The 19669-nt window shown below is 41.9% G+C and overlaps 1 protein-coding gene across 1 annotated transcript in view; it reads left to right on the forward strand.

Annotated features, from left to right (window-relative positions):
* Positions 1–19669, forward strand: part of LOC115090527 — a 98335-nt gene that overhangs the window by 19928 nt on the left and 58738 nt on the right. The window contains exons 4-5 of the mRNA XM_029599732.1: positions 4816–4942; positions 10289–10433. Coding sequence (XP_029455592.1) covers positions 4816–4942; positions 10289–10433 — 272 coding nt within the window. The remainder of the gene's footprint in view (positions 1–4815; positions 4943–10288; positions 10434–19669) is intronic.

The following is a 19669-nucleotide window of genomic DNA, read 5'->3' on the forward strand; positions in this document are numbered from 1 at the left end:
GGTAGCAGAGAGGAGGCCAGAAGCTATAGGCCAGTTGCCTCACTTCTGTGGTGGGAAAATTAATGGAGACTCTGCAGAAGGAAAAGATAGTGAACTATCTTCAATCTGGTGGGTTGCTGGACCCGAGGAAGCATGGATTCATCAGAGGAAGGTCCTGTCAGACATATCTGAGTGATTTATTTATTTATTTTTATTGGGCGACTAGAGAATTGGATCAGGAAGAGCACTAGATGTGATCTACTTGGATTTCAGCAAAGCTTTTAATATGGTCTCACATAGGAGGCTTGTGAATAAAATGAGAAGCTTGGGAGTGAGCGCCAAAATGGTGGCATGGATTACAAACAGGTTGACTGATAGGAGACAGAGTGTAATAGTAAATGGAACCTACTCTGAAGAGAGAACCATGTTAAGTGGAGTGCCACAGGGATAGGTGTTGGGACCAGTTCTGTTCAATATGTTTGTGAGTGACGTTATGGAAGGGGGACTAATAGTGAGGGAACTGTTGTATTCAGTTAGGCAAAGTTTTCTTTTGGATTGTTCCTGTGGTTCCAACTCTTATCCCTCCGTTACCCATGCTGTAGCTCTCTGCATTTGGTTATAAATTGGGCTTCTGAGTTTGGAGTTTAAACAATAAAACTGCCCCAATGCAAAAAAATTTGTAACCCCACCCTAGTGTGCCTGTCCTGCACATGTTTGGGACAGGAACCCTGAGTAACTCTTCTCTGTAGTGCCTTCCCCATGGTGTGGATCCTTTTTGGCTGGGGGAAGAAAGGTGTCCTTTCAGGTCCCAATGCAGTGTCTGGCTTTCTCTTGGTTATTCCTGTGTGCTACGTGTCCAAATAAAGACGCTGGACACACTAGGTTAGTGTCCAAACTTTAAATGTACCGAACAAGATATTTGTAGATGGCACAATAAACTGTGGTGCTGGAAGCATATTTTCTTTTCGCTCAGTTACAGTATTGACCTCCTATCTCTGCAGGAATCTATGACCGGGCAAAGGATCCTACCACGCTCCTGGGTTAGGTGAGGTAGTGTTCCTGGTGGACAGAGCAACCTTTGAACTAGGCAGGAAAACTCCTTCCATGATGGCCAAAAATCTTGTCTCTGCACAGAGTAAATCCTCTCTCTCCCCAGTGGCTTGAAGACTCGGGATGCTTGTACTCCAAATTGTAGATGTTCTTGCTCACAATAGGTAGTTCTTTTTTCTTTTCACTCAATGGGGATCCCTATTGGGAGTGATCTTGAATGGAACTGCCTTGATGGAGCCCAGACCCCAGATAGGCCAAAAATTCAACTGCTGCAAAAATCTCCAACCTTCCTCCTGAACTGCAGACTTATACCGCCCCTAGAACCCTTGGCAGAGCTCTGCTATAAAATATCTGAGTGGGACATCCATTCCAGCACCCTCAAGGTGATGGGCCGCACATGAATGAATCCTCCTCTAATTAGCTCTTTCACTAACTGCATTAGCGAAGCCAGCCCCCTGACGTCAGAGGAGGGGCCGGATGAGAGGGGTTTAAATTTAAACTTGCCGAAGGCGCGCGCCGAAGGCATGCGTCCAAAGGAGCAGGCCCCTTTGCACGCCCCTTCACGTAGCCCATTCCACGCAGCCCTCAGACACCCCCTTCCTAAACCTTGCCTTCTCAACCCGCTCCTCCCAAACAAAAAAAAAAGCTGCATCACTAACAACTGCCTTCCAAAAAGCAAGCTATACTCTTATATTGCTATCTCAATCAACTTTCAATCCAAAAACTCAAAAAGATATGAAGATGAACAACAAGATCTCATCTCCAAATAATCAACCTACATCCTCTAAGAAACATTCATCCTCGAAACCTCCACACAAACTAAATCAACCAATAAACTACAAAAACACACATATTCAACTCTCAAACTATATGTTTCTCTCATTCATACTCATCAGTTCTCGTTCTATAATAAAAAAAAAAAATCCCTCTATTCAATGACCTACTCAGTGACCACAAACCAGATTTCATTGCAATTACAGAAACCTGGCTCAAAAACACGGATTCCGTTCTAATAAACCAACTATCCAACCAAGATTACAACACCTCTTCAAACCCCAGAAAAAATAAAAAAGGAGGTGGCTTAATGCTTATATCTAAAAAAAAAAGCCTGCAACTAACACTTCGCCCATCTAACATTCCTCCACCATTGGAAATTACTTTATATGATTCACCAAAACTGCAAATCCTTAAAAAGAACAACCTAGATCCGGAAATCCTTACCAACTACCGTCCCATATCAAACCTTTCGTTCATAGCCAAAACCATTGGAAAAAGTCGTACACACTCAACTAGATGACTACCTGGAGACAAACAGCATCCTACCTCCATCCCAATATGGTTTTAGAAAAAACTAAACACGGAATCTCTCCTCATCTCCCTAAATGACATTATTATAAGAGGCTTTGACAAAGGTGAAAAATACTTGCTCATTCTTCTTGACCTTTCAGCCACCTTCGACACAGTGAACCACAATATACTATTGGAGCAACTATCCCAAATTGGTTTAACTGGCAATACCTTACGTTGGTTTTCTTCCTATTTATCTGATCGAACATACCAAGTATTAATCAACAACAACCTATCAAAAATAATCAACCTCAAAACCGGAGTCCCTCAAGGATCAGCTTTATCAGCCACCCTTTTCAACATATACCTTCTCCCCATCTGCCAACTACTAAAAGAATATGAAATCACACACTTCCTCTATGCTGATGACATTCAGCTCCTCATTCCCATACAAAATTCGATTGAAGACACCTACAAGAAAACCTCAGAACTACTTATCTCAATCAAACATCTCCTAAATTCCCTGAAACTCATAATCAACTTTGACAAAACTGAAATACTCATAGATAAAAAAACCCAATCCAACTCCGCCACCCCTGACAATACTTGACAAACAAATGATAACTATACTCCCTACCACCCACACAAGGAACCTCTGAGTTATCATTGATAAAGAACTTTCTTTCAAGAACCACATAGCAAATAAAACTAAAGAAGGATATGCACAGACTCCTAACCCTAAGACACCTGAAACCATTTCTCAACCCCTACGATTTCAGAACTGTACTACAACTTCTTATCTTCTCCACCTTCGACTATTGCAGCTCCTTACTAATTGGAATACCTTTTTCATCCCTCAAACCACTCCAAATACTGCAGAACTCAGCTGCCATAGTCCTAACTGGAACAAAAAGAAATGAACGCATAACACTAATATTGACCTCACTTCACTGGCTCCCTATTACTGCACGTATTGCTTACAAATCAATGACCATAATCCACAAAATCCTAAACAATGATCATCAAGGTCTTAACACCCTAAACATAATCCCTCAAAATCCTCCAAGAAACCTACGCTCTAATAACTCAGGTTACCTAAACATTCCCCCTATCAAAGATGCGCATCTGGCAACCACAAGAGAAAGAGCCTTTTCAATTGCCTCACCTAAACTTTGGAACACCCTACCTAAATTCCTGAGAACCCAACATGACCTAAAAACATTCAAAAAGGACCTAAGAACACTAATGTTCTGCAAATTCTACACTGACCCTCAGACGTCTGATCATCCCAACTCTCAACTGAACTCTCAGTTATAAACCTCTTAATACATTCTCTTCACCCTGAACCTGCATACCCTCCTCATCCAACCTAATAATGCTCTCTGGACTTGATATGCTTATTTCTGATATTGTTCAAATTGTTTTTACTGTTGCACAACTGCTAAGAAAAATGTATACTTTTGTAAACCGTTGTGATGGCTCTACCGAATGACTGTATATAAAACTCAACAAATAAATAAATTAGCACTGTTCCCCATGGCTTACTGGTAACCCGAAAGGCTGCCCGAGTTATATATGTATTTACTGGAAAAACACCATTTCCCCTGCTAATTTCTCACCTCTCTTCTTGCCTGCCTTGATGCCTCCTTGTCTGTACTAATTCCTTCTCAGCTGCAAAAAAAAAAACTATGTATTTGATGCAACTGGAAAAGTTACCCAGCAATAGCACCTGCATGGCAAAAACACCAATAAACACTAAGTCTTTCTACTCTCAAACAATCTCTAATTAGCTGGAAAATAAACACCTACATTTACAGAAGTCCATATTCAGCCACTGTGCAACTCAGCTAGTTAGCTGAATAAACCTATCCAGCAAACTTAGCCTGTATACCCAGGGGCGCAGGTTGTAGGTCAACTTAGTTTCTTTCCAGAACGCCCGCTCTTTACCCGCCACTAAGCTGGATAGAAACGTATCCAGGTAAGAAGCTATCCAGCTAAATGGCAGCCACTGATCCCAGGCAGATATTCAGCCACCACCGCCACTTAGCCAGATAAGTTGAAACTTATCTGGCTGAGTGGCGCTGAGTATCTGCCTCACAGTTTATAAACCCCTAAAAACAGAAGCCCTAATTGGTATTACTCAAAACAGAAGGCACAAGGGTAACCTGCACAGAGCAACAGTAACTCCCCTTAACAGAAAGCATGGGGGTAACCTGCATGGAGTGGCAGTTGCTACTATAAGCAGCTTCCTGGGCAGATTGGATGGACCATTTGGTCTTTATATGCCATCATTCACTATGTTACTAAGTTCAAATATGCTTCCCAGTGTCTCTTCGTCCATTTAAACATTGCAAAAGTCATGTTAGATCTTTAGCACTGCTTCCTTTTAACGCATCAATAATATCAGTTTTTCACATTTTTTTAAAAGCTGTTAAGAAAGATTGATTTTTGCTTACTTGATAACAATGGACTTACTTTCATTTTTCTTAATTTCTTAAGGCAAATTATACCAGTGGAGTATTCAGGACGGGGAGGAGCAATTAACCATAAATAATGATTTTGTATTAGAAGCTCATTATACACAGCCAGGTGCCCGTGGGATTAAACTAAATACTTCCAAGTATGGGTAAGTGCCAGCTGAGTGCTCTCATGCAACTTAGAACCAGAGTCCTTGGTTTGCTCTTGCTGATTTTTTCAAGATTCTGTGGCAAAAATTTGTATAATTTTGCATAAAGATTCACACCTCTACTATGCAAAATATTTTATTTTAAAACCATTCATGTTTGTTTTTAAATAATATTTATATACATATAAAAAATGTAGCAAGTACAAAAATCTACAATAAGATGTATGTTTCTAGCTTTCACTTTTTTTGAACTGAAATGGTGTAACCATCCTTTTTTTTTTTAATTTATTTTCTTGAGAAAGTCCTTGCAATCTTTGGAGTATATGAGCTTCTGTATGCTGAAAATGCCCTCAATATCAGCAGTTTCTATGATGTTAATTATGCAGAAAGATATATGCATGTATTTTGGATACATGGTAACATACATAACGGGGTTGAATTTGAACAGTCGGCAAAGCTTCTTCTGTGAATTGAAATTAATGTCCTCTGTGCCAGCTGTGAGTAGAGTGAACAACTGCCCAGTTTTGGACCAGACAGTCCGGTTTTCAAGCTTACCTTACAGTCAGGCCAATACAGTAAAAAATCGTGGGAGAGCGGGCACCCGCTCTCCCAGTGCGCGCACAGGCCACTTTCCTGTGCGTGCGATTCAGTAAATAAAATTATTCAAACTAGGGCAGGACAGGAGCGGTGGCTGTCAGCGAGTTTGACAGCCGACGCTTAATTTTGCTGGCGTCGGTTCTCAAACCCGCTGACAGCCATGGGTTCGGAAACCAGATGCTGGCAAAATTGAGCATCTGGTTTTCAACCCGCAAACCGCGGGCCGATTAAAAAAATTTATTTTTTAAATTTTTAATTATTTTTAACTTTTGGCACCTCTGACTTAATATCGCCATGATATTAAGTCGGAGGGTGTACAGAAAAGCAGTTTTTACTGCTTTTCTGTACACTTTCCCGGTACCGAGAGAAATTAACGCCTACCTCTGGGGTAGGCGCTAATTTCTAAAAGTAAAATGTGTGGCTTGGCTGCACATTTTACTTACTGAATAAGGGGTAAAGCTAGCACGTCGAAAACGCGCGTCCAAATGCGGGTTAACAGTGCGCTCCTGAGTGTTTGGTTACAGAGGTAACCGGACACTGTAATGTCCAGTCAAAGTTGCTTGCATGGCTCTAGGACAGCCTCTGAACTGTGCTGGCTGTACACAGTGGAATGCATGACTGGCATCAGTCCTCCAATCAGCTGCCTGTTCTTTGTCTTGGGCAGCTTACGCAGCTACAGAAGGAGGTGCAGGATGGAGACGCGTGCAGAATCTGTGCTTGCACACCATAGTTGAAGCCTCTGTTACCTTTCACTTCTTCTACTTTTCTGCAACTTAATTAGTCGTGCTGCTCCACCTATGCCACTGTCCCTTCCCCCTTCCTGGCAGGGATTTGCACCGCCTGCCACCACAGCTGCCTCTCCTTCTCCATCCATGGTGGCAGGTCGGCCCACCAGAACTTCAGCCTCATCTTATCTCACTGCAGCTGTCTGCAAAGTTGCTCTACACATTGTAGGCTGTGCCTTTCTCCCTCCCTCCTTCCAGTCTCAACTCTGCCTGGCTGCTTTAGCCTCCCGATCACACTTGGCTGGCAGCCTCCTCCCCACCCTTGTCGGTTTTCTTGCTTTCCGTTCTATTTCCTCTGCTGGCACCCTTCTCCCCCACCTCTGACCGAAGGCAGGACGTTTTTCTCTTCTAGTGACTGCTGCTGCTGCCGCCACCAGAGCCAGACAATCCAGGTAAACAGCAATTCTTTGTAAAGGAAATCCGTTTTGAATTGTGAAGAGAGATCGCTGAAAAGAGAACAGTGAGCATGAGACCCGCCCTTTTTGTGACGTCATCCTGCCCAGCGTCGAGCCGGTAAACGGCGCCATTCCACCTGGCACGGAGGCGGAGGGGGCAGCCCATCAGCACTGGGCACTTTTTTGTAGTGCTTCACTAAGTAAAAAGAACCAAAAGAAATGAAAACGTCCGTTTTGAATTGTGAAGAGAGATCGCTGAAAAGAGAACAGTGAGCATGAGACCCGCCCCTTTTGTGACATCATCCCGCCCAGCATCGAGCTGGTAAATGGCGCCATTCCACCTGGCGTCGTGCGCCAAAGGGGCGTGACAAAGGGGCACTCCCTTTTGTGCACCCCTTCGTGCAACCCTTTGTGCCACCTTCTTTTTTTTTTCAACTTCTATGTTTTCTTCTACTTCTTCTTCTTGTTTGCCTTTCTCTTTTCTTAGTTGTTATCCCTTGTTAACAATTTTCTTGTTATTAATGTTTCAATGTATTTGACAAAGGTAACATTTTTCCTGCATCTTCTGTTTTAATGTAAACCGGCATGATTTGTATTTTATTCAAGAATTGTCTGTATATAAAAAGTAAAAATAAATAATAAATAAAGGGAAAAAAAAACCCAGAAACCACCTTAACTTGTCCCTTAGCAAACTGGAATTACCTGTAATTAAACAAAAAACCCTGTAGTGTACTGCAGTGACCACCTCTCCCTCTCCACTCCTGCCTGTTCCCACGTCCCTGCCTAGTTTACCCCCATTTCCCTCAGGCTTGTTTGTTGCTTGGATGCCTAATGCCCTGGGCAGTCCTGGGAGCATGCATCCTCTGCCTGTCAGTCCTGGCTCCCTGCCCAGCATCTCTCTGACTCTCTGAGAGTGTATGTGAAGCGAGGGTGTGTGTGAGTGAGAGAGAGGGAGCATGAGTCTTAGAGAATGAATGTGTGTGTATATGAAAGAGGAAAAAGTTTGTTTGATACCCTCCCAAATCCACAAAAATCTCTGGGTAACTGTAAATCAAAAATTTTTCCAGATATGGAGAAAAGGGGATTTTTAAAAATCCTTGTTAGTTTTAATCATTGGGTATTATTTGACATGTCTACTGTTTTGAAATATTTAATGGGTATTTGGGAAATTTTAAACCATTTTATATGAATTTTTAATTAGTGGATATTCTATTCATCAGCTGTTTGAAATTATTTTATTTGTAAGGTTTTACTAATATGACTAATGTTTGTTGTCTTACAGAAACATTACCATACTTCATATTTCCATTGCTGCACTGTATACAGAGTCTGGCTTGTTGTGGTTTTTGTGTTGCTATTTAGACTTTGTGATCTCTCTTATTCTATATTAGGCGAGGGTCTGCATGTGTGACCAAGGTGAGGTATTCTGCTACTGGATAGTTTCTGTGTAGGGGTCTATAGCAGTCTGTCCCATGGAGCTGAGCTAGTGAGATATGAAATGGAGAGCAGCTGAGTGACAGAGGCTCCCCTTCATTGCCATGAGAAGCTGGAAGGTAGTTCACAGGCAGGATTGAAAAATCATTCAAATTTTATGGAAATGAGCATGCGCTTTCCCCCTCTCCCCCCTCTCTCCAGCCCTTAAGTGTCCAGTCCTGGTCTGTGGAAAAGTTGGCAACCCTAGCTGTGAGACACCAGCAGTTGAAATCTTACAAAACATTTTAAACATCTCTATCATATCCCCCCTCAGCCGTCTCTTCTCCAAGCTGAAAAGTCCTAACCTCTTTAGTCTTTCCTCATAGGGGAGCTGTTCCATTCCCCTTATCATTTTGGTAGCCCTTCTCTGTACCTTCTCCATCGCAATTATATCTTTTTTGAGATGCGGCGACCAGAATTGAACACAGTATTCAAGGTGCGGTCTCACCATGGAGCGATACAGAGGAATTATGACATTTTCCGTTTTATTCACCATTCCCTTTCTAATAATTCCCAGCATTCTGTTTGCTTTTTTGACTGCCGCAGCACACTGAACCGACGATTTCAATGTGTTATCCACTATGACGCCTAGATCTCTTTCTTGGGTTGTAGCACCTAATATGGAACCCAACATTGTGTAATTATAGCATGGGTTATTTTTCCCTATATGCATCACCTTGCACTTATCCCCATTAAATTTCATCTGCCATTTGGATGCCCAATTTTCCAGTCTCACAAGGTCTTCCTGCAATTTATCACAATCTGCTTGTGATTTAACTACTCTGAACAATTTTGTGTCATCTCAAATTTGATTATCTCACTCGTTGTATTTCTTTCCAGATCATTTATAAATATATTGAAAAGTAAGGGTCCCAATACAGATCCCTGAGGCACTCCACTGTCCACTCCCTTCCACTGAGAAAATTGTCCATTCAATCCTACTCTCTGTTTCCTGTCTTTTAGCCAGTTTGCAATCCACGAAAGGACATCGCCACCTATCCCATGACTTTTTACTTTTCCTAGAAGCCTCTCATGAGGAACTTTGTCAAACGCCTTCTGAAAATCCAAGTATACATCATCTACCGGTTCACCTTTATCCACGTGTTTATTAACTCTTTCAAAAAAGTGAAGCAGATTTGTAAGGCAAGACTTGCCCTGGGTAAAGCCATACTGACTTTGTTCCATTAAAACCATGTCTTTCTATATGTTCTGTGATTTTGATGTTTAGAACACTTTCCACTATTTTTCCTGGCACTGAAATCAGGCTAACCGGTCTGTAGTTTCCCGGATTGCCCCTGGAGCCCTTTTTAAATATTGGGGTTACATTTGCTATCCTCCAGGCTTCAGGGACAATGGATGATTTTAATGATAGGTTACAAATTTTTACTAATAGGTCTGAAACTTCATTTTTTAGTTCCTTCAGAACTCTGGGGTGTATACCATCCAGTCCAGGTGATTTACTACTCTTCAGTTTGTCAATCAGGCCTACCACATCTTCTAGGTTCACCGTGATTTGATTCAGTCCATCTGAATCATTACCCATGAAAACCTTCTCCATTATGGGTACCTCCCCAACATCCTCTTCTTCAGTAAACACCGAAGCAAAGAAATTATTTAATCTTTGAACATATCTTGCAATATATAGGTGGAACTGGGGCGAGTTCAGGCTGAAAAACCAGTAGGGTCTCAATAACCTCAAGGACTGGTGGGTAAATTGGGGAAAAATGATAATTTCAATTTCACACACATGTTTTAAAATCAATTTCCATTTGTAAATCAGGTTTAAAATGAGCAAGTCCTACTTTTTTTTTTTTTTGCATGTAAAATATATGTGCATATATTTTTTAATTTGGTAGGAAAACTGTGCGCTTTCAGTACATTGCATGTATTCATGTGTAAGCATATGTATGCATGTATGTTGCAGGGTACACATATGTGTACTTTTATAATGTGCACGAGTTACAAAATGCTGTCATAGATCTCCATGTGACCATATACACACACATATATATGGCTGTATAGTATTGCTTGAAAGTTATCCCCTGTGTCTACATTTTAACAATTTCTGTTAACAAGGTGCTTTGTGTTATTTCCAGAAAAATATTTCTTGATTTTGACAACATGAATATCTCTGGCACCAATTTAATTCTTTTGCGCCAGATCTTTCTCCCTTTTGGCCAGAAAGAGGAATATGGCTGGTACTATCTAGACAACAGACACTGGTATGAATATGGCTCTTTGGTAAGTAGATACTAGAATGCTTTCTAAAAAGAAGTCGTATTAGTTTAGTTCTTGGCATTAAAACAAAGGGACATCTGCAGGTAGTGTAGGACTTTACCTGCACAAATGGCCCTTTAGAAAATTATGTAGCTGTGTAGTGGGTTCTGCTATGGTGTGTGGTATTTGCCCTGTAGTCTGTTATTCTTTTTGTTTGTTTGAATAATACACTCACTATGTCTTATGTGAAATGATGAAAAGCTATATTCTCTGTGTAATATATGTACAAAATAGGTGCATATGAGAATATTTGAGACAAATAATAAAACAGAATATATACAATATATCAGCACTATAAATGAGTACTTTCCCCAACTAATAGGGTATAATTATATACAGAGGCCTAGCAGAAGCTGTCACCTTTCCTGAGAGTGTCTCCACCCCCAGATAGTGAATCAGCTAAGCAGGTTGCAGACAAATCAGCTGGAGATCCCTTATCAGTGTGAGATTTATCATGCTGTCTGTTCAAAATCAGCTCTCAGCAGGAAATCTGTCTGGCATGGAGTGTGCTGGGGTTATGTCTTTTTTGGAATAGGAATTGTGCTGTTCAGAAGGGATTTCTTTGTCTCATTTTCCTGAAAAAGTGCCAAGCTACTGATAAGAGAAACTCACTGATTATGCTGTAACTCCTAATCTGCTAACTGGTTTTAAATGGGTAGTACTCTTATGCTTTTAATTAAGTCGTATGTCCATATTGTGCTGGGTGATGTTGATAAAGTTAGAGAAAGGAAAGGCTACTGGGGGAAACTACCTAACATCTTTAAGCAGTAGTGTGTGTGTGTTATCTATTCTTAGCCAAAATATGCAGTACTCCTTAACAAGTTATAATATTGAGGGAGAAGAAGAGGGGATCGTGAAGAATGCAGCAAGAATTGTTTACTCAGTATGGGTGATCTGATCAGACAGACATCTGAGTTTGCTATCCAGGCAGATAAACTTTCTTTCCAATCAGTCCTCAAGACAAAGATTCTTTAAGTTTGAAATTATTTATTGTACAGGTAGATTATACTTACAATTGTTGCATCTCAAACGTAAGCCCCAAGGCAAAGATCTTTGGTAACCGGAGACAGGGTGGCAGGAGGGAGAAAGAGGTCTCTTGAGTTGCAGGACTTAGCTTATGGTAGAGGTAGGGAGCTTGAGGGATATGAGGCTGATTTAGTCTTCAGAAGAAGGCAGTAAAAAAGAAGGTAAAAACTTGATCGTTTCAGGAGCTTTACAGAGCGCTGCTAGCTCTGAAGCCCGCATGGGCAAGACTGGGCTCTCGCAGAGAGCTGCTAAGGGAAAACGCATCCACAAGCTGGGGGCAGAGGGGCAAGGTCCAATGGCAGCGAGCCTAAGAACCATGTGACACAGGGGGAACATGAAGGGCAGTCCCTTGAGCCTATAAGGCACCTAGGAAGACTCAAATTAGATTGAGGGGCATGCGAGCTCTTCCGATAGTGAGAGAAAGTGGAGGGGGGAGGGAGCTTCTCTTAAGGGCAAAGGCTCCTCTTAAAGGCAAGGCTCACAGACTTTTGTCATGGGTTACAAAAGTATTTCAGTATCAAAAATCCTCAGAAGGGAAGGACTGCACTAAACACAGTTAAACTACAGTATATCCAGATACAAACATGTACCCACTGCTAGGGACAGAACAATGGGGTTGCACGCACATAGACACGCAGATTTTATAACACGCGCGCGCGCCAATGTGCATGTGTTATAAAATCCGATGGCCACTCGCACATGCGCACCAGATTTTAAAATCTACGCACGCATGTTCCGGGGGGGGGGGGGATTTAACAAAGCAACGCGCAGCGATGTAATCAGGCCTCCTCCATTTCCCTCCCAGTCTACTCCAATTAAGGATCTTTCCTATACCTAACTCTCTTTCCTCCCTCTTCCCCTCTCCTCCCCGCCCCCTAAACCTACCCTTACTATCGCTAAATGTTTTATTTTAATACTTACAGGTCGTCCTGCGTGCACCGGCTGGCTGCCGAAGCGTGCTTCCTCAGGACAGTGGCTAATGGCGCTGTCACAGCCCATCCCAGCCCTGACCTTCCCTGCCCAGACCATACCCCCTGGGCCACCCCTTTCCCCTCGGCTGGCACTTCTGCATGTAAACCCTGAAATTTACGGCCGTAGCCCTTTTAAAATCCAGGCTTGTGTTTTTCAGTGAACACAAAATATGATAGTATTTTTTTCTCATAAAACACAAAAATTACACATGAATATATTTAGTCACCCAAAATATAAGAGAAAAATACTAAAAGAAAAATAAGTATCAAAGTAACAATGCATTTTAAAGTAACAATGCATTTCTCACCAAAAGTCCATACTTTAACACTTTGGTTTCTGTCTACTATTCTCTCTTATTCTTAATTTCTCTTTCTAGTTTTCTCTAGCCATCTCCTAAACAGTTCTACATCCCATAACTCAGCCTGCAATGTACAAAATACCTTCACTAACGAGGAGAAGCTAATTCCATTAGCCCATTGCTTACTGTGTGCAATTGGTCAGATGCCCCTCATCAAGAATACCTAAGCACAAGTATATCTGGAGTTTACTTGACCCATACCTCCAGTCTGCCAGGAGCATCAGTGGCGATTGGTCTCAGTATTTTCTGGCATCCGTTGCAATCTCCATTCTAGTAGTTATGTATATGGTTAGCCTCACTGACTTCAGGGGACACCTGGCTCATCAGAGTGTCTAGGGAACATTCATTAATCATTCCATGTCATTCTCACTTTGCTCAGCAAAGCAGGTATAACAAAGGTTCCACATATGCAGTTATTTGTGTGTCTCTCTACTCTATGATGAATTATAGTCCCAGGTTCTTGCTTATCAGCATATCCCACTGGCAGTTCACAGCCAGCTAATCATTATTTGTTTAGGTATCTGAAACAGTTAAACTCAGGTGTATCACTTATCTCTCCCCACCCCACCGGTAGTGCAAGAAATGAAAAACAAAAACAAACCCCTGTTTCAAAAATCTATTCTAGTTCTTTCTAAAGAAAAATTACTATCTGGATGTCAGATGGACATACAGATAGCATATTCTAACATGAAGCATACCATACTAGGTCAGACCAAGGGTTCATCAAGCTCAGCATCCTGTTTCCAACAGTGGGCAATCCAAGTCACAAATAACTAGTGTTATGAATCGGCTCCTGCGGAGGGAGGAGTTAGCAATCTGATATGAATCGGCCTCTGTAGAGGGAGTAGTTAACAATCTGTTAAGGTATAGACTGCAGAGTTGCAATCTGTAATGAATCTGTTGCTGAAGGCTCCTGATGGGAAGGAGTAGCAATCTGTTACCAGCGGAGTGCTTGGCGAGGGCACTCAGCTGTAGAGGAATGTAGATAGGTGGATCCTTGGGCAGATGACTGTGCCCCCGGGAGGATATCCTGAGAGGGACCACTGGCTAAGCTTGGGTATGGAGACAGACACAGATAATTCTTTTATTAGACAGGGTAGTAAAACCACCAGAGGTGGCAGTAGTGAGCTGATATGCCCGGCAGGGCTGAAGTCCCTCAGGTACTGGAACAGCGATCCCAGGGTTGCTGAGCTGTAGAGAAACTATAGATAGTGAGTAGACAGGGTATGCTGTGTTCATAGACAGAACTGGATGACAAAACTCACATAAGGTCATTAAGGAAGCTCGGTAGCTGGAAAGGGTTAGGCCTTCGAGGAGCAAGTACCTGGTTCCAGGGAAAGCTCTGAGAGAGCGATGGTAACTCACAAATGTATGTATCTGCGATAGCTTCCAGGCAGTAGAGAATCTTCAGAGTGTACAGGAACATGGGCCCTCAAGGAGCGAGTACCGGTTCCTATCTGCAATCTGAAATAAAGAAAAGAGAGCGAGGCCCCTGAGGAGTGGGTACCCCTGGTAAGTCCGAGGAGGCAGAGTAGCTTGGGAGTAAAGCCGAAGCAATCCCCTTGCTAACTCGATTCGTTAGCAAATACTGAGACCTTTTATATTGGAAGCGGATGACGTCATCTCAGGGGGATGCCCCCGAGGTTCACACCCTTACTGGTACATCAATCGGAGCGTGCTCGCACCCTACGTCATCACGCAACATGGCAGATCCGCAGCGGCGTGCCGGTCTGGGGACGCCGGAGGGAGACAGCAAGAAGACGCTGTGGCAGCTAACCGTCCATCAGACCCGGAGGGAGTCTCCACAGAGGTAAAGAGGGTGGAGTGAGGGCGTCGAGCAGCAACAGACGCAACAACTAGCAAGTACCCAAACGTTAAATAGATCCCAAGCTACCATTCCTTATTGATTAATAGCAATTCATGGACTTCTTTAGGAACATATCCAAACCTTTTTTTAAACCAGCTTTACTAACTGCTGAAGCCACATCCTCTGGCAATCAATTACAGAGCTTAATTATGCATTGAGTGAAAGAAAAATCAGAGAAAATGCTTATTTCAAATGACCTACTTGCTAACTTCATGGAGTACAACCTAATCCTTTTATTGTCTGAGAGATTAAATAACCAATTTACATTTACCTGCAAATCCTTTCATGATTTTGTAGACCTCTATCATATCCCCCCTCAGCCAACTCTTCTCCAAGTTGAACAGCCCTAACCTCTTTAGCCTTTCCTCATAGGGGAGCCATTCCATTCTCTTTATCATTTTGGTTGCCCTTCTCTGTACTTTCTCCAGTGCAACCATATCTTTTATGAGATGCGGCAAACAGTATTCAAGGTGTGATTTCACCATGGAGCAATATGGAGGCATTATGACATCCACAGTTTTATTCGCCATTCCCTTCCTAATGATTCCTAACATTCTGTTTGCTTTTTTGACTGCCACAGCACATTGAGCCGACGATTTCAATGTATTATCCATTATGATGCCTAGATCTCTTTCCTGGATAGTAATGTCTAATATGGAACCTAACATTGTGTAACTATGGCATGGGTTATTTTTCCCTTTATGCATCACCTTGAACTTCTCCACATTAAACTTCATCTGCCATTTGTTCGCCCAGTCTTCCAGCCTTAAGAGGTTCTCCTGCAGTTTATCACAATCCGCTTGAGATTTAACTACTCTGCATAATTTTGTGTCATTCGCAAATTTGATCACCTCGCTCATTGTACCCCTTTCCAGATCATTTATAAATATATTAAAAAGCACCGGTCCAAGTACAGATCCCTAAGGCTTTCCACTGTGAAAACAGACCATTTAATCCTACTCTGTTTCCTGTCTTAACCAGTTTGCAGTCCACAAAAGGACATTGCCTCCTATCCCATGACATTTTAGTTTTCTTAGAAGCCTCTCATGAGGGACTTTGTCAAACACCTTCTGAAAATCCATATACACTACATCGGTTCACCTTTGTCCACATGTTTATTCACCCCCTTCAAAAAATTTATTTATTTTATTTTAAAACTTTTATATACCGGTGTTAGTGGGGACATCACACCGGTTCACATATTAACAGCAGATAAGAAATTACATTCTAACAACGCGTGGGAACTTGGCAGGGGAGAACAATAGCGAAGCAAAGAAGAAAAGTGAACAAACTGATAAAACATTTAAACAAGCATTGACAGCATTTGTAACATTAGGTACATCAGTGACCTAAGAAGGTAATCATGGGGTATAGGAGACTGAAATTAGGAGATTTGTGAGGCAAGACTTCCCATAAACCATGTCTATATAAATGTTCTGTGATTTTATTCTTTATAACAGTTTCTATGACTTTTCCCAGCACTGAAGTGAGGTTTGCCATTCTATAGTTTCCCCCTGGAGTCCTTTTCAAATATCAGGATTATATTGGCCACCTTCCAGTCTTCAGGTACAGCAGATGATTTTAATAATAGGTTACAAATTAATTGAAATAGGTGTGATTTACTACTCTTCAATTTGTCAAGCTGGCCTACTACATCTTCCAGGTTCACTATGATTTGGTTCAGTTCATCTGACTCGTCACCCTTGAAAACGATCTCTGGAACAGGTATCTCCCCAACATCCTCTTCAGTAAACACCGAAGCAAAGAATTTGTTTAGTCTTTACGCGATGGCCTTATCTTCCCTAAGTATCCCTGAAACCCTCTATTTTCTAGGGTCCAACCAACTCCCTTGCAGACTTTCTGCTTCAAATACATCTTAAAAAGTTTTTTTATTATGAGTTTTTGCCTCTAAGGCCAATTTCTTTTCAAAATCTCTTTTCGCCTGTCTTATCTAATGTCTTACATTTAACTTGCAATGCTTATGCTTTATCTTATTTTCTCCTGATGGATCCTTCTTCCAGTTTTTGAATGAAGATCTTTTGGTTGAAATAGTCTCTCTCACCTCACCTTTTAACCATGCCGGCAATTGTTTGGCGTTTCTTCTATATTTATGCATGGAATACATCTGGACTGTGCTTCTAAGATAGTATTTTTTAACAATGTCCACACCTGTTGTGCACTCTTAACCTTTATAGCTGTACCTTTCAGGTTTTTAGCTGCTGTTCTCATTTTCTCAAAGTTTCCCTTTTGAAAGTTTAGTGCTAAAGCCGTGGATTTACTTACTTTCCTCCTTCCAGTTATTAATTCAAATTTGATCATGTTATAATCACTATTGCCAAGTGGCCCCACCACTGTTAGCTCTCCTACCAAATCTTGTGCTCCACTGAGAATTAGATCTAAAATTGCTCCCTCTCTTGTCTGTTCCTGAACCAATTGCTACATAAAACTGTCATTTATTCCATCCATGAACTTTATCTCTCTAGCATGCCCTGATTTTACATTTACCCAGTCAATATTGGGGTAATTGAAATCTCCCATTGTTACTGCACTACCCAATGTGGTTAGCTTCCCTAATTTCTCTTACCATTTCACTCTCTGTCTCATCATTTTGGCCTGGTGGATGGAAGTATACTCCTATCACTATACTTTAGTTTTCCCCAACACACAAGGGATTTCTACCCATAAAGATTCATTTGTGCATTTAATCTCTTGCAGAATCTTTACCCTGTTGGACTGTTTGACTTACCAGACATAAAGCATTACACTGCCACCAAGTTGCTCCTCTCTTTCATTGCGATATCATTTGTTCCCTGCTTTAGCACTGTCCTATTGGTTATCCTCCTTCCAACATGTCTCTGAGATACAAATTAAGTCTGTCTGTCATTCACTGCTTTACACTCTAACTCTTCCATCTTACTGCTGAACCATTTAACACAGAGAGTGGCAACTAAGGACCAATAAAACTGCTTCAATTCAGACTATATCATCTATGTAGAATCAAAATTGTAGCATCTGCAAGTAAGTGTATAACTAGGTATTAGCTAAGTGCATCATAAAAATATTTTATCATGGTAATCGGTTATTACATTTCATTGCTTCAAAGAATAAATAAAAACAATATATTATGCAATGTGGATCCAAAGAATAAAGTAACAGTCTTACCTCAGGCTGGAAATTGGACGGAGACTGCAAAGTGACACTCAGGCCCCACGAAATTCTGCAAGGGCTAAAGGTAGATGACACCAACTGAGATGGTCAAGCCAGGGGCCGAGGCAGGCAACAGAAATCCAAATTCTAAGTCCAAGCAGGAGTCGAGGCAGGCAGCAGACAAACCAAAATCCAGGGTCCAACAAAGATCAAGGCACACAGAAGATACACAGCAAAGCAGCACCAGCACAAGCAAGCCTGTAGCCGAGGCAGGAAAGTGCTGAAGGTGCTGTGCTTAAATCACCCAAGTTCCTGCTTTCAGCGCGGGAACTTCCGGTGAAGGCGCCCAGCACATCGAGGGGGAGTAGTCACCATGGAACGAACGTCCTGCTGCGCTGCTGTCAGGAGACGCCTCCAATGACAGCCAGCATTGTGTCGCAGAGCCGCCGGAGCAGCGGAGGTACCGACTTGCATCATAACAGTACCTCCACTGCAAGGTTCTCCCTTCTGCCTCCTCTGCCTAGGCTTGAGAGGGAAACAATTCATGGATTAACTGGGGATCTTGAATCTTGTAATCTTGCTAATTCCGATGTTGATAGTAATCCAGGGAATGCGATGAAGTGGGCCATCTTAGAAAATCACTCAACTACTACCCAGATGGTACTATTTCCTTCTGAAGAAGGCAGATCTGTGATGAAATCGGTGGCAATATGAGTCCAAGATTTTTCGGGTACTGATAATGGTTGTAATAAACTCCAAGTCGAGCCCGGGAGCTTTTGTGAGCTGCACGTGTGTAGGACAGGATTCTACAAATTGTTTTGTGTCTTTTTCCCATTGTGGCCATCAATAGTGATGGGCAAGAAGTTCCTTAGTTTGTTGAAGTCCCAGATGCCCCACAAGATGAGTTATTTGCCCAACGGAGAACTCTTTCCCTTAATCGCTTGGGCACAACTGCCTTCCCCACTGAAACTGTAAAAGTGGCAGTGACCATGATTCGAGCTGGGTCAATAATGTGATGAAGTGGGTCAGGAGATTCATCAGGGTAAAAGGCATCAGCTCAATAATTTTTTTTCTGCTGGCTGAAAATGCAAGATAAAGTCGAAATGACTAAAGAATAAGGCCCATCGGGCTTGTCGGGGATTTAGTCACGAGCATGAGAGAGGTAAGCCAAGTTCTTGTGGTCTGTGTAAACAGTAACAGTATATTTAGCTCCTTCCAATAAGTGTCACCACTCCGCGAGTGCTAGTTTAATGACCAGGAGTTTGCGGTCACCTTTAGAATAATTTTTCTCAGCCAAAGATAATTTTCTTGAAACGAAGGCACAGGTAACTAATTTCCCTGCCTTGGTTGTAAGAGGATTGCTCCTATTCCTAACATGGAGGTGTCTACCTCCACAATGAAGTGTCTAGTAGGGTCTGGATGTTGTAAATAGGGATCTTTCTTTCTTTCTTTCTTTCTTTCTTTCTTTCTTTATTTATTTATTTATTTAATCAATCTTATATACCGGCTTTCAAGTTCATTTCAAGGCGGTTTACATTGATTGAAGTTGCAGTAGCAACCTTCAAACACATATATACTAAAAACAAAACATGGTACATGACTAAAATACATTAAAACCAAAAGCTAGCTGACTAAAAATATATTAAACTAAACCCTTTCAAATCCCAACAATTCTGCCACATCTTCCCAGGTACCCCCCTTCCCTCCACCCATCCATCTACCCTCCTCCCCTCCACCCACCCATCTCCCCTCCTTCCCTCTTAGACTCTCCTCTCCCTCCTCTCCTAGTGTCTCTGTACTACTTCATCTTTGATGAATTCCTCTTTTAAT

Source organism: Rhinatrema bivittatum, chromosome 4 (assembly GCF_901001135.1).
Source record: "Rhinatrema bivittatum chromosome 4, aRhiBiv1.1, whole genome shotgun sequence".
NCBI classification, from domain to species: Eukaryota; Metazoa; Chordata; class Amphibia; order Gymnophiona; family Rhinatrematidae; genus Rhinatrema; species Rhinatrema bivittatum.